General features: G+C 44.5%; 3 protein-coding genes across 3 annotated transcripts in view; 1 reads left to right on the forward strand and 2 right to left on the reverse strand.

Moving 5' to 3' along the window:
- Window positions 1-121, forward strand: part of LOC113230327 — a 9,116-nt gene extending 8,995 nt beyond the window's left edge. Inside the window, exon 3 of the mRNA XM_026464205.1 lies at window positions 32-121. Within this exon, the coding sequence (XP_026319990.1) occupies window positions 32-121 (90 nt within the window). The remainder of the gene's footprint in view (window positions 1-31) is intronic.
- Window positions 122-3,096: 2,975 nt separating this feature from the next.
- LOC113230349 (protein ABHD1) lies at window positions 3,097-9,543 on the reverse strand. Its single transcript, XM_026464244.1, has 4 exons — window positions 9,392-9,543; window positions 5,729-6,112; window positions 5,170-5,665; window positions 3,097-5,101 (listed from the first exon to the last, which is right to left on the reverse strand). The coding sequence occupies exons 1-4, from the start codon at window positions 9,503-9,505 to the stop codon at window positions 4,881-4,883; spliced, it is 1,215 nt and encodes a 404-aa protein (XP_026320029.1). The 5' UTR covers window positions 9,506-9,543; the 3' UTR covers window positions 3,097-4,880.
- A 480-nt stretch (window positions 9,544-10,023) lies between these two features.
- LOC113230328 lies at window positions 10,024-11,734 on the reverse strand. Its single transcript, XM_026464207.1, has 2 exons — window positions 11,603-11,734; window positions 10,024-11,439 (listed from the first exon to the last, which is right to left on the reverse strand). The coding sequence occupies exons 1-2, from the start codon at window positions 11,732-11,734 to the stop codon at window positions 10,024-10,026; spliced, it is 1,548 nt and encodes a 515-aa protein (XP_026319992.1).
- Window positions 11,735-13,188: the final 1,454 nt, after the last annotated feature.

Below are 13,188 nucleotides of genomic sequence, written 5' to 3' on the forward strand. Positions count from 1 at the left end.
GCTGGGCGCCGCGCGCGCCGCCGTGGCGCAGCCGGGGCTCCCGCGCGACCAGCGCCTGCTGCGCGCCGAGGCGCTGCTGGCCGCCTTCTGCCGCGCGATGGCCGACCCCGACGAGCGCTGACGTAACGGACGCGCGCGCCGGCCGGGGCTCGGCCTCGTGGTTCGCTTCTCGCCGCGCCCCGGCCCCGAGCCCCTTCCGTTCGCGCGTCCGGCGCCGGGGGCTCGCCGGCGGGCCGCGGCCGTCGCGCGGTACGTCATCGACGAGCGTAGCGTGTACGCGGCGCGCGTGCGGTTCGCGGCGGGCCGGGAAAGCGCATTCCGGCGGGTGAACACCGTTTCACGCGTACTCACCGGAACCTCGTTCCTGTACCGGTCGCGTTGCAGCTCCGGCTCGCCGACGAGTACCCCGTTTAAATTGTAATTATTTAAAAAGGCGATTAAATAAGACCACCGTACCTAGTTTGTGCTATTCTTTTATTTGTATATTTGTCCTTGTGCCGCAAACCTGATCTTGTAACAAAAAATATAAAATGTTAAAGAGTCAACAAACATTAAACAATATACTCTACGATCGAATCGTCTACGTCTATTTAACAATACGATAACGTGCAATGTCGATCGGTATTCGTACAATACCGCACTTGTATAATCTCAGTAACTTATACTCGTAACGAACACTTATACATAATTCAAAAAGACGCGATCGCTGGGCGCTGGCAATCCTTGGGATTATTTCCTTCTCGCGTAAGTATGACGAATACTGTACGCAAATTGCACCAAGATACAAGTGTTCAAATCATACAAATGTTTCTCACAATTTTGATCACTATCTACCTACTAACTAAGTTTTTGTTAATCTGCCTGACTTTACCGTTTGAAAACATTACCAACCATCCAAAAACTTAAGTATATTGTTCGAAAAATACTTTTTATAACAAGAACTAATATAATTGAAGTGCATAAAATCTTTTACAACAAAATTGACTACGATTCAAATAATCGTAAATTGAAGAAGAAACGTCTAAATGCATCAGCGACGTACGAGCTGCTTTCCGAACGCCAACTATTAGTGTCGCCCGATTGCAGTGGCATGCAGTAGCGACGAGCTCGTGTCGCTTACCTACGCACTTAAATGTTTCCAATTATATTGACGATCCTTTTTGCAATCGGATTCTTTATTCGAATTCACCCTGCATGCACTACACGTACTGCTGCACTAATCGTTGGCAGATGTGCCATAACCGCAAGCAAGACTACTAGTAGGTAGTACCGCGTTCAAACTGCTTTCCGACTGCAATGTAACCATAGAGGAAAAAAGGGGAGATTTGGTATGAGGGCGTGGTTCGTGTCGCCTCGATATGTCCAAAATGCACATATCGAGGTGACACGCCTTCAAACACCGCTACAGTGAAATGGCGATCGTTGTATCTCTCGTAAAACGTGAAAATGCCAGGTGGTACCGATATACCTTGTGAAAATTTTTAATTGAAGTGAAAACAAAAATTTTGAAACCAGTGGGATAACATACCACCGGCTATTTGCATTTCAGTTACTATTTCTATTATTCTTTTTGTCTCCATAGAAATTCTAGACTCAAACATCAATCGTCAATGAATGTTCATTTAGGATGATTGATGTTTATCGATAATTTATTTTTACTGAAACGTTTGAATTTCTTACTATGATTTTTGTTATTAAAGTCCCTAAATGTCGAACCGAAAGCATTCGTTAAATTGATTTCTTTTATTATTATTACTAAACATTTATTTCGAGAAACTTTACAACCCATTTCGGACAGCAGTTTCAATTTTGCTATTTATTTTTGCTATTTGCATTGTTGCTATTGCCTGAAGAAAAATGTACATGTATTATAGTTGATAATTTAGATATTTAAATTCCATTATATTCGTAGATTAAACATGGAGCATTTTTAATTTTCCCAATGAGTTCAAAATAAAAGAAGGTTGGATTGAAGCTGCAGGGAAATCGAAAGAATGGTTTCCTTATTATTATTTCTGACTTTGTTTAAATTTCCATAGCAAATGCATTTCAAAAATAAATAAAATAAAATCGGCTTTATTTTACATGAGTATAAAATACTCATATAAAATCATAAATAAATTAGAAACAATTATAGAAAATCCAAAATCACATAAATTCTTCATAAAAAAAATAACATAATTTATTAAATTCGTTGATTTGACAGCTTAACCAACCCGTGGTAACGTATAATGGAAAACTGAGACTGGCGACGATCTCCATAATTTATTTATTATTCTTATAAAACGGACACTGGCTCAAGACTAGTCACAATGCAACAGTACCATAAAATATTCCATTGTTCATACTATACCTACACTAAGTATAGTATGAACAATGGAATATTTTTTACTATTGCAAAACAGCGACATGGTTTCTGTCTATCGATTAGGTAGACTACAGGTAGGGTCAGTTCAAAAATAATAAGGTTCACAATTCACGGAGCGGTTTCCATCCGCGCCCGCCGGTGCTGCGGGACAGCGGTTTTATTTCAATACTCGCACCACGACGCAAACGCAAGTAACCGTAAAATCCTATGGTTTTCACTTAGGCAAATAAAACGCTGTTCTTTGTACACAACGTGTAAAAAAAGTTCCGACACGCCAAACCATTTCAGAATGTAAAATCGTGGGTCATCTTGTATGGAGCCCTAGTCAGAAATGTCTTGGAGTATTGCTGATCGGTTTGGTCTCCTGTATATAACAGCTACATAGATAGGATAGAGGCTATTCAGCGCAGATTCCAACGATCTTTGTCTGTAAAATTTGGTATACGTAAAACAATACGGGAATATGATGATCGCTTGAGCTACTTTCATATAGTTTCTTTGGAAAAACGTAGGTGGGTGAGTAATTTAAGTACACTGCATAAAATTGCCAATGGACTGGCTGACGGTGGCTTACTAGAGATGTTGTTGTTCAGAATTCCGACTTGGTCTGTGGTAATCAACGATTATACCCCTTACAAAAAATAATGTATCACAAAATAACCCTTTGTATAGGATGTGTGGGTATTATAACGAAATATGTTCTGATAGTGATATTTTTAACTGCGGTGTCCTTACTTTTAAGAGGTCACTTCTTGCATTGTTGTAAGGTAAATAATGTATTCTTTTTGTTTTGTTTTTTTTGTATAATAATAATAAAATTAGCGTCCGTTTAAGTACTTTTGAATCTTGAGCATAGATAAAACTGGGCCCAGATATGCCTACTGTATTAATTTCTAAGTTTTTTTTATATTGTTTGTATCTGATGTCTGTTACTGTGCCATAAATAAATTTAAAAAAGGCACCGCTAGTGCGCCTGCACCACATTGCCCCTGAACCGACCGCCAAAGTGCGCGGGCGACGACAGCCGCCAAGCGCGACGGTGATCGCGTCCTGCGCGGTTCTTCTAGTACCACTACAGGGGTAAAACGCGCCCTGTAATGTGCTACTAATTTTACATACATAGCAATTACATCCTACGGAAAAAAAAAGCTAAAAAGTGGCGACGTCGGAACTCGGAACCCGATCTTCCATAGCGTCATAACATATCTCCCCATTTTCCCCATTTTCATAGATATACTATGAATGTGACAGGTGTTTGATACAGCCAGACTGCAGTTTCGTATGATTGTGTCCTTAAACTTAATAAAAATTGGAAATTCATTTTCGCAGCAAGCATATTACTGTTTAGGTATACATTTGCTGGTATATTTATTACATTCGCGATGGATGTAACAATGTGAATAATCTTAAACAAGCGAGATGTTAGTAGGACAGCGAGAATGATTAATTAGTAGCGCCCCTGCGCAGCGCGACGAACACCTTGGCTTAAATGCTAAGCTTAATTAACGTTGTACCCTTTCATTGTATTGACTTATAAATAATTATTTTTTTCTAATACCTTTTTGGAACTAGGAACTTTGTGTGGGTCACTTCGAAGCTTAGGTTGTCTCGACCAAAAGCACATCCGCCTACTTTTCAGAAGGGTGTAATCTCGGAATAGTCACCATAGAACAATTTAGGCCAGTGGAGGACAACAGTGAATAATAACTACGACGTATTTTTAAATTCGTGGCCCCAGGTTGGTCCGCATTCTGGGCCGAGGTCATGAGCGAATATTCACTTAAGGCGTCTTTCTGTTTCTTTGCAACGCCTGAATTTTTTGCTGTGACCGTAGGCTCAACCATTAATAACAGACTAACGATCACGACAGGTAAAAAATATTCATCTGGGCCATGATTTAAAACTTCTATATACATTTTCCTTTGTACAGCGCAACGTTTCAGTATCGTGTTGAATTTCAAAAATTGTTTAATTCATCGGTGAGTATTCCGGGCGGAGACATTCAAAACCCAAAATAAACATTATTCGAGTGCACCCTGATTTTTATGCACCGCCAGTCGCGTACTTATAAATTTTGAGATATTGAATATTGTGTCGTCCCGTCCCGAACCGTAGAGGCGAATTTACGGTAAAACTTCAATAAAGCAATTTCTAATCACTAACGTGTCAAGCAAAAGACAAGCAGTCTACGTCATAAAGAGGCACTCGTACACGTTATACGTAAATTACTACGTATACTTAATTAATACTTTTTGTTTTATTAAGGCAACAATAGGCGAGTCTCGCACGCTTCGTCCGAGCCTCTGCTAAATAGATATGCATTCCGAAGATAAATGTACTTAATATAAAACGCTTTCCAGCCCGAAGACCATAAGGCGACGCCATGGTCGGGGCGCGGCCGCCGCTCGCGCCTAGTCGCCCATCGTCGTCGGCCGCGAGCCGAAGTCGCGTCGTTCGACGACGGGACTCGGAACGGCGTCGGCTGCGGCGGGAACGAGGGGGCGACGCGGGGCTAGGAGGCCGCGGGCGGCGCGGCGGCCGGCCAGTGCAGCAGCTGCGGCCGCGCCAGCAGCGCCGCGAAGTACTGGTGCGTGAGGCGCGCCAGGTACTGCGACGTGGCGTCGCGCGCCGGCCACCAGCCCTCCAGGAAGCCGATGTGGCCGCCGCGCGCCGTCACCCACAGCGCCACGCGGCCGTCGCCCGCCTCCACCTCGCGCGCCACGTCGGCCAGCACTGCAAGGGCCGGGGCTGAGCGGGGCCGGCGGGGCCGGGGGGCGGGCCGGGCGGGGCGGGGCACTCACCGCGCTCCGGCTGGAAGGGGTCGTCGGCGGCGCACAGGCACAGCAGCGGCGCGCGCACGCGGTGCAGCTTGCCGCGCAGCGTGGCGGCGCGGTAGTAGGCGTCCACGGACGCGAAGCCGAAGTGGCGCGCCGTGAAGGCGGCGTCGAACTGGCGCACGGAGCGCGAGGCCGCCACGCCGCGCCAGTCGCAGGCCGCGGCCAGCGCGCCGTGCGCGCGCACCGTGCGCCGCAGGCTGCGCGCCATGTGCCACGACAGCAGCGCGTTGAGCGGCGGCCGCTCGATGCTGGCGGCGCCCGCCTCCACGTCCAGCGGCGCCGACACGGCCAGCGCCGCCTGCACGCGCGCCTCGGCGCCGCGCCGCGCCAGGTAGCGCGCCAGGATCAGCCCGCCCAGCGACACGCCCACGGCCAGCAGCGGCCCGCCGCCGCGCCGCTCCACGTGCGCCACCACCTCGGCCAGGTCCCCGTCGCTCACGGCGCTGTACAGCCGCGGCGTCTGCGGGCGCGCCCGTCAGTCTCCCGCCGCGCCCGCGCCCGCGCCCCGCGCCCCGCTACGCACCGTCAGCGGCAGGCCCAGCCCGCGGTTGCTGAACACCACGGCGTCGGCGTGCAGCGCCTCGGCCGCGGCGCACAGGCAGCGCACGTAGTCGGCGTGCGGCCCGCCCGTGAGGCCGGGCAGCAGCAGCAGCACCGGCCGGCCCGGCGCGCGCGCCTCGCCCTTCCAGTCCGCCCAGTCCAGCGCCACCTGGCCGCCGTCCGACAGGCGCAGCACCTCGCGCCGGAAGGCCGGCCGCGGCATGAAGCGCGAGCGCAGCAGCGAGCCCAGCACCGTCTGCAGCCGCGCCTCCACGCACCACGGCGTGGGCCAGTACGGCTCGCGCAGCAGCGCCACTTCCTCCAGCGCCTGGCGCAGCTGCCCCGCGCCGCACACCAGTCGCGGCCGCTGCAACGACGCGCATCCTACGTCTTACGCCGCTACGAGTCAACTTTGCCCGAAAAAGTCCACCGAGTACGGCTGCGTTCCGATCTAAACCTTGAACGCTAAATTACCCAATTGAAAAAATATCATTTCAAATAGTGTATAACTACGAAAGCCGTTCCGAGACTGAGACAGATTACCCTTTTAACTGATAACGACGAAACCGGACTATAGAAACTATAATAATAATAAATAAAAATCTTTATTGCATTTCAAAAATTATAGTACAATGAACATGGTTGGAGCCCTCTAGTAAGTAAAATGTACCTGTGTCAGAGGACTCCGCTCTTCCATAAATAGAACTTCAGATACAATTTTTAAAATTACAATTAGAAATTGGTTAGTAATTTAAAAAAAAACAAATGCTTAGTTGTTAATGTTAGTTGGTACAAATGGGTACTTGTTTATTTTACTATTTAGGTTTGAATTCTCCCACTTTACCAATTACGGGTTAGAAGGAACTTATTAAAAATGTGTGTGTGTCGTATGTGAGCGTGTGTGTGTGTATGTGTGTGTATGTGTGCATGTGTATGAGTGTATTTATGCGAGCGTGTGAGTGTGTATGTTTCAGTGTTTGCGGCTACTGATGTCCGAGTGCGTGTGCATATTGTCACGTGATGAACTTTAATAATGCTCAGTTTGTTCATAATTAAGCGTTTTAAGATAATCAATAAGAGTATGTTTACAATTATATGAGTTTTGAGGATATATATTTAAGTGCTTATTAAGTTGATTAAATAAATGAGAGGCCTGTTTTTCATTTTGTCTACTAGCGAAGGTACTATTTGTGCGATGAGATACTCTGAAAGTTCTACGATTTTTCTGGTTATTTTCGCTGTATGGCAACTGTTTGTGAAATTTTAAGGTCGCAAGAAGGATGTATAGTTTTCTCACAGAGAGCACATCACTAATGGAGTACAAACGGTCGGTTGGGAAGCTATACTTCTTAAAATGTATTACCTTCAGCAAAGAACGTTGAGCTCTTTCAACATCAATAAAATGGGTCTTTACAGCTCCACCCCATATGGGGATACAATAGGTTATTATGGACTGCGCCAGTACAATGTACACTCTTCTAAGAAGGTACGCCGGAAGTACATGTCTTAGACTTTTGAAGATCCACGTGAGTTTTCTGATCCTATTAGAAACTGCGTCAATTTGTTGAAACCATGATAATCTTTGGTCTATAATGATGCCAAGGTATCTAGTGGATGATAGTTTTTCAATGTGTGGGCATGTACAGGGATCACGTCTTCCGGGTTCACAGCAATGAGTTTTAATTACAAAATTACTCGCTGGCTGTGAACTAATACATTTAGAAACTATAACTTGTCATTTCAATTACGTGTGTGAGTGTTGCATTGCATTGTGATTTGAAGAACGTTTACAAAATACCAGTCATTAGTAGAGGTTCAAATGAAATTGTAGGAACAGATCTTTTTATTTGTAAAAGATAAAAGAAATATAAATAACAAAATGTGTTGTCACTCAGTTCTCACCCTGTTCTCACAGAGGACCAGTCAAATGTACAAAAGTATTAAGTTTTACACACAAACTTACATAGTTTTTAATAGTAGTTCTAGTGGATGATATGGACTGTATGAAATTGGAGTAAAAACTAAAGAAATGAGCACAAATGTGGATGACACACAAATATAATTCTCGACAGTGACAATCGCAAATTATAAAAACAATATAAGAAAACAAAAACATGACAAAACAGTAGAAAAATAATTTATAATAAAGAGATCAAGACATCCTGCTCGTCATTTACAGAAACATATGTAACAGCAAATGTAACTAACTTAAATAACTTTTATTAAAACAAGACACACAAACTATTTAGATATCTGTAAAAGAGAGCATATACCTACTTCCCCTTGAATTGCGATGTGAAATAGCAGACATAAAGTAGGCTAATCAATTACGTAATGATCCACTAATTCATTTACCTGTCACTCTACAAAATTACAAATTGAAATTTGTTTATATGGTGTGCAAGCAATAACTTTAACAAAGTTTCTGCTCTTTACAATTTTGCTTTGTTTAACACAACCTGTACATACATTTAGAAAGCATTACTTGGTACTTGGTGGTACTTGGTGTAACGGGCTGGTGTCCGTAAATCGACGTCAGGGCGCCTATTTTGCGTGTGGTGGGTGCAGGGTCCTACTCGTGCCTAAGAAAGCATTACCTAATTCACTTTTTATTACTAAAGTGAGCTAATTTGCGTAGTGTTACTTTGCTTCTATAATGTGTCATGTGTATGTGTACAATGTCATTTAGTTGTTTAGTGTTGTCAGTGATGTACTTTGCTATTGTATTTTTATTAGTAGGGAACTGTCTTTATTTATAATTATTAGTTTCTATTACATTACGATACCAGCTGCTTGTACCCTCAAAAATAAAATATATAATGTAATAAATAAACAAAAATGTCATTCTCTTGGTTGATTCATATGTAATCATTACTTTTGTGGATTGAGTGAGCATAAGAAACTATTTATAAGTATTTTAACTACACACTAATGAATTTGAAGATGATAATTTTTTTTATACAAAAACAAGTGTGCATCTGACCTCCATCTCACCTGATGGAAAGTAATAGTAAGGCCGATGATGGAGCATGCACACCTAACTAATTTTCTGGGGTAAATCCCAATGGACAAAATGTTCCGTTTCACACATAAGTAATTTGGGCAATTTATTTTAATCTTTATCACTTGACTTTCTTTCTACTTAATATAATACTGCTATTTTGATTTAAAATTACAACTGCAACAAATATTGTTTGTTTTTGGTACATTATGACAAATTTACTAAAAGAAATTTTGTAACCTGATTGAGAGAGTAGTTAAATATAGTATGCGTGCAAAGTGAAAATTGTAAATGTCACAGAACTCATTATATGTAAAATGGAGTGTAAAAACTAGTACACTAGTACACATACTAGTCTCTTAGATCTGATTGGCCCTCTGTGAGAATTGTGAGCACACATTTAAATTATTTTACTGTTTTATCCTTTTACAAACAGAAAGATTGCTTTCCTACAATAGTTTTAGAACTTCTATTAAATGACTAAATAGTTTATAAACGTTCGGAGAGTGCTCACACAATCCACATTATGTATTTTAATTTAGTATATACTTCATACCTTGTGAGCTATAAAACATGATACGTGTGTGATAGAGAATTTTTATCACGTTCTTGTAGTTACAAAACTAATTAAAAAAATATTTTTACCTTGACAACTTCCACAAGATAATAGGTTACATACAAAACTGATAACGACAAACCAATTAAAAGTTCTTTTTTTACTTCAAAAAGATACATAATTGTATCTATCATTGTTGTCATGAAAATAATAAATAGAAAGCAAACAAAAACACTATTAATTAATTAAAAATAGCAAAATACTAAACATCTGTCTGCTACTTTTTTTATTAAGCGTTTTGGCTTGGATACAAGTCCTGTGTCTCACGTTTTCGTATAATTACCGGGATCCTCATTCAATATTTTCCATGGTGGTTATACAACATTATGTTTTCATTTTCTCTTGAATAAACTACCTACTTCTCTTGTTTGGCTTTTCTAAATAGTCTTTTAAGAAGCGGGAGTCAATATTTATGTTTTCCCTTTCACTTAAATCCTATTATTGTCATTTTGAACAAAAACTTTGAATTCGTAATTATTGAAATTTTCAGGATAAACTCTTTTGTAATTTGGTTTCAAATAAGGAGTATAGTTTTAACTTTCTTCATCACTATTTCTTTCTTCGTATTTTCGTTCGTACTCTACTTAAAATAAAATTAATCTTTGTAAAAACTGTACTATAAAAATAGTACCTTCAAAATAGTACCTTCTACCATTTTTTTTCAAATGTACGTACTATTATAGCTGCTACTGCTAGTTCGCTTTAAATTACTGAATGGGCAAGTCAGCAATGTGCCGTCGGCGATTAGTACGACGTCTTCGACTTCTATTGGTGTCTCGGGTCCATGGGGCTCCCGCCGGTCTTGGAGTGTGGGCAGGTATTCTCGGAGCCAGCGGTTCCAGAAATGGTCAGCTAGGCGTTGACTTGTTCTCCATATTTGGCCGACTAATGTAGCGTCGACGAAGCTGTCCGGCAAGGGCACTCGTGCCAATCCTGCCAATAAGAAGTGGTTTGAGGTGATGGCTTCGGCCTCGCAGGGGTCCACGGACACGTGGGTGAGTGGCCGGCTGTTCACTGTGTATTCTGCTTCGGCCAGCAGGGTGATGAGGGTCTCGTTGCTCTCGTAGTGTAGTGTAGTCTCGTAGTCGAGGTCTGTCTTCACCGACCGCACCAGTCGCTCCCACGCCCCGCCCATGACGGGGGCTCCGGGGGGGATGAAGCGCCATTTGATGAGATGCTTCTCTGCTTCGTTTTGAGCTGCGTCGGCGAACGCCTGGCGGAGTTCCTTGTCTGCGGCGTGGAAGTTGGTGCTATTGTCGGACCAAATTTCCGTCGGGCAGCCGCGGCAAGCGATCATTCGTCTGAGGGCGACGACGGCCGAGTCTCCGTTGAGGCTAGTCACCACCTCCAGATGTACGGCGCGCGTTGTGAGACAGGTGAACCGCATGACGTATCTTTTCTGTGTTGTTCGGCCAACGGTTACAGCCAGTGGGCCGAAGTAGTCCAGACACGTGTAGGTGAACGGGCGCTGGTGATGCGCCAGTCGACAGCGTGGTTGGTCCCCGGTTGGTGGGACTGTTGGCGTAGCACTTTTGATGCGGCACTGAATACATCGGTATATTGTCATTTTCGCGATAGGACGCAATCGTAGAATGCAGTAATGTTGCTTGCATTCGTTCACTGTCGCTTCGACCTCGCTGTGATTGAGTTGTCTGTGTACGTAACCTATGTACAACTTTACGGCCGGGTGATTCCCGTTAAGTACTGCAGGTCGTTTCTGTGAGTCGGTGATATCCGCTGCGGCTTTGATTCGCGTCTTCAGTATTATCATTCCGTTGACAAGTTCGACCGCCAGGGGGCGCAGTCGACTGCGCGTAGACGGAGGCTTGATAATTCGTAGGTCGCGTAGCTTTTCGTAGAAGGCTTCATGCTGACTAGCACACATTATTAATCTTTCAGCTTTTTTCAAAAACGTCGCGTCGAGAGTTTTGTATAGTGTTTTCTTTTCTTCTAGTGTTCTCGGTCGCGGTTTCGGCACGTCGTGTCTTCGGAGTTTTGACCCCTCTGGGTCGTTCTGTTTGTTCTTCAGCGTGCGTTTGTAGTGTGTCGTAGCTCGGCGGAGACGGCAGGCAGAGGTCTACGAATTTAAGGACTCGGCCCATGGTGCGAAGTAGGCGTTCCCATCTGGAGAAGCGTTGAGGCGGTGGCAGCCACATATGTACGGTGTTTTGACGTCTCTTCCTGTTGTCGTGTGTACCGTCCCTTCACTCGTTTCTCCTATGTGCGGTTGACGGGGCCACTCTGGCCATCTCCTCTGGCCATGTTGAGGGGTCGTCTTCCCATCCTATGCCGCGCCGCCAGACTTCTTGTAGAAGCTTCTTCGCGTTGATAGTGACGGGCGATGCGAGATCGAGTAGATCGAAAACTGACATCATGATCTTCGTAGCGGGCTTGTTTGTGTATGTGGCGGACGTCTTTTGCAACTTGAATCGCCACTTCCTCCGTCTTGAAGCTTTATAGATAGTCGTCAACTTAGTGGTGCTTCACTGTTGACCTAACGGCTTCTATATGTTGCTCCTTCTTCGTCGTTGTAGTATCTTCTTCGTCTTCGGTATGTTGATACTTCTGGTCGTTAGTGTTCTTCTCATATATCGCTATTGACGGTGAACACGAAGCTCCGAGTGACGTCATTCTGTATTCTCGAGGTGGAGCCCCGTCGCGTTGATCTCCTCTCCACAGATATCGCAAAACATCTCTGTCCTTTGGGTCGAGTTTGACTTGCATAAACATTTCCTTGATGTCCGTGCTCACCGCGACCGTGTGTTGGCGGAATCGCATGAGCACCCCTGACAGGGATTGCAGTAAGTCGGGGCCGGTGAGTAGGCGGTCATTAAGAGAGACGCCTCGTGTCTTGACTGCGGCGTCGTGGATTATGCGGACCTTCTCGGGCTTCATAGGGTTGTGTAGTGCGAAGTTGGGTAAGTACCAACTCCCTCTGTGATTTCTGCGGCGGTGCAGTAGGCTCTGCGTGACTAGGGCTTCCATTTCTTCATTGTACCTGTTCTTGAATTTTTCATCATTGTCGAGCTTCCCTTCTGTTGTGAAGACGTTTCAGCGTATTTTCGTAGTTGTCGGGTAATAGTGCGTCCTCTTGTTTCCATAGTAGAGGAGTTTGATAGTGACCGTCTCTCGCTGTGGTAGTAGATTTTTCCAGCTGGGCTAGCGCCCGCTCCTCTGGGTCCGACTGTGAACGTTTGGTTTCGACGAGGAGGTTTTCAAGCGCCAAGAATTCGCTCAGCTGTTGGTCCATATCTGCATCGCGTCGGGTGGTGACGTGGTTCGTCGAGTGCACTTGTTTGACGATGCGATGCGCGTGTGTGCGCCGTGTAACACCCAACCGAGCGGTGTTAGGGATGCCACTGGCTGGAGTCGCTGACCTCGACGTATCTCGTTCCCGATGAGTAGGTGCAGTCCCGAATGAGCGTCACCGTCGAGCCATCGTCAAGTAGTGCGTAAGTATGTACTAGGTACTCCCGCCGGTCTCAATATGTCGATGCACTCTGTTTCGAAATGCCTTTAGATCGGACAATTTGAGTGAAGCTTACATGAAGCTTAGCAAGGCATTCGTGTTAATATTCTAAACGCAGGACGAGAACTCCCGTGTGCCAATTTTGTATAGTTTTGGAGAAAATTTAGTTCAAAGTTCTTCGATTTTTATACTTAAAAATTACAAAAATGATTATAACTCTAAAAAAATACCACTAAATATTTAAAAACACCGTTTTAACATGAATTTCAAGCACTATTCGAGTAACTTTGCCGCTTTTCCAAAATACAACCGTAAGTTACGAAAATCGAGAATTTCCTTAAAACGGTTATATTTTTT

Source organism: Hyposmocoma kahamanoa, unplaced genomic scaffold, assembly GCF_003589595.1.
Source record: "Hyposmocoma kahamanoa isolate Upper Pololo Valley unplaced genomic scaffold, ASM358959v1 63, whole genome shotgun sequence".
NCBI lineage: Eukaryota > Metazoa > Arthropoda > Insecta > Lepidoptera > Cosmopterigidae > Hyposmocoma > Hyposmocoma kahamanoa.

Coding starts and splice junctions, on each gene's coding strand:
- LOC113230349 (XM_026464244.1), bottom strand. CDS start 9,505: ATGACAACAATGATAGATACAATTATGTATCTTTTTGAAGTAAAAAAA. Junction 6,113..9,391: donor ATCTTGTGGAAGTTGTCAAG/GTAAAAATATTT, acceptor GCGTCGTTGCAG/CGGCCGCGACTGGTGTGCGG. Junction 5,102..5,169: donor CCCCTTCCAGCCGGAGCGCG/GTGAGTGCCCCG, acceptor CGGCCCTTGCAG/TGCTGGCCGACGTGGCGCGC.
- LOC113230328 (XM_026464207.1), bottom strand. CDS start 11,734: ATGTCAGTTTTCGATCTACTCGATCTCGCATCGCCCGTCACTATCAAC. Junction 11,440..11,602: donor GGCCAGAGGAGATGGCCAGA/GTGGCCCCGTCA, acceptor TTAAATTCGTAG/ACCTCTGCCTGCCGTCTCCG.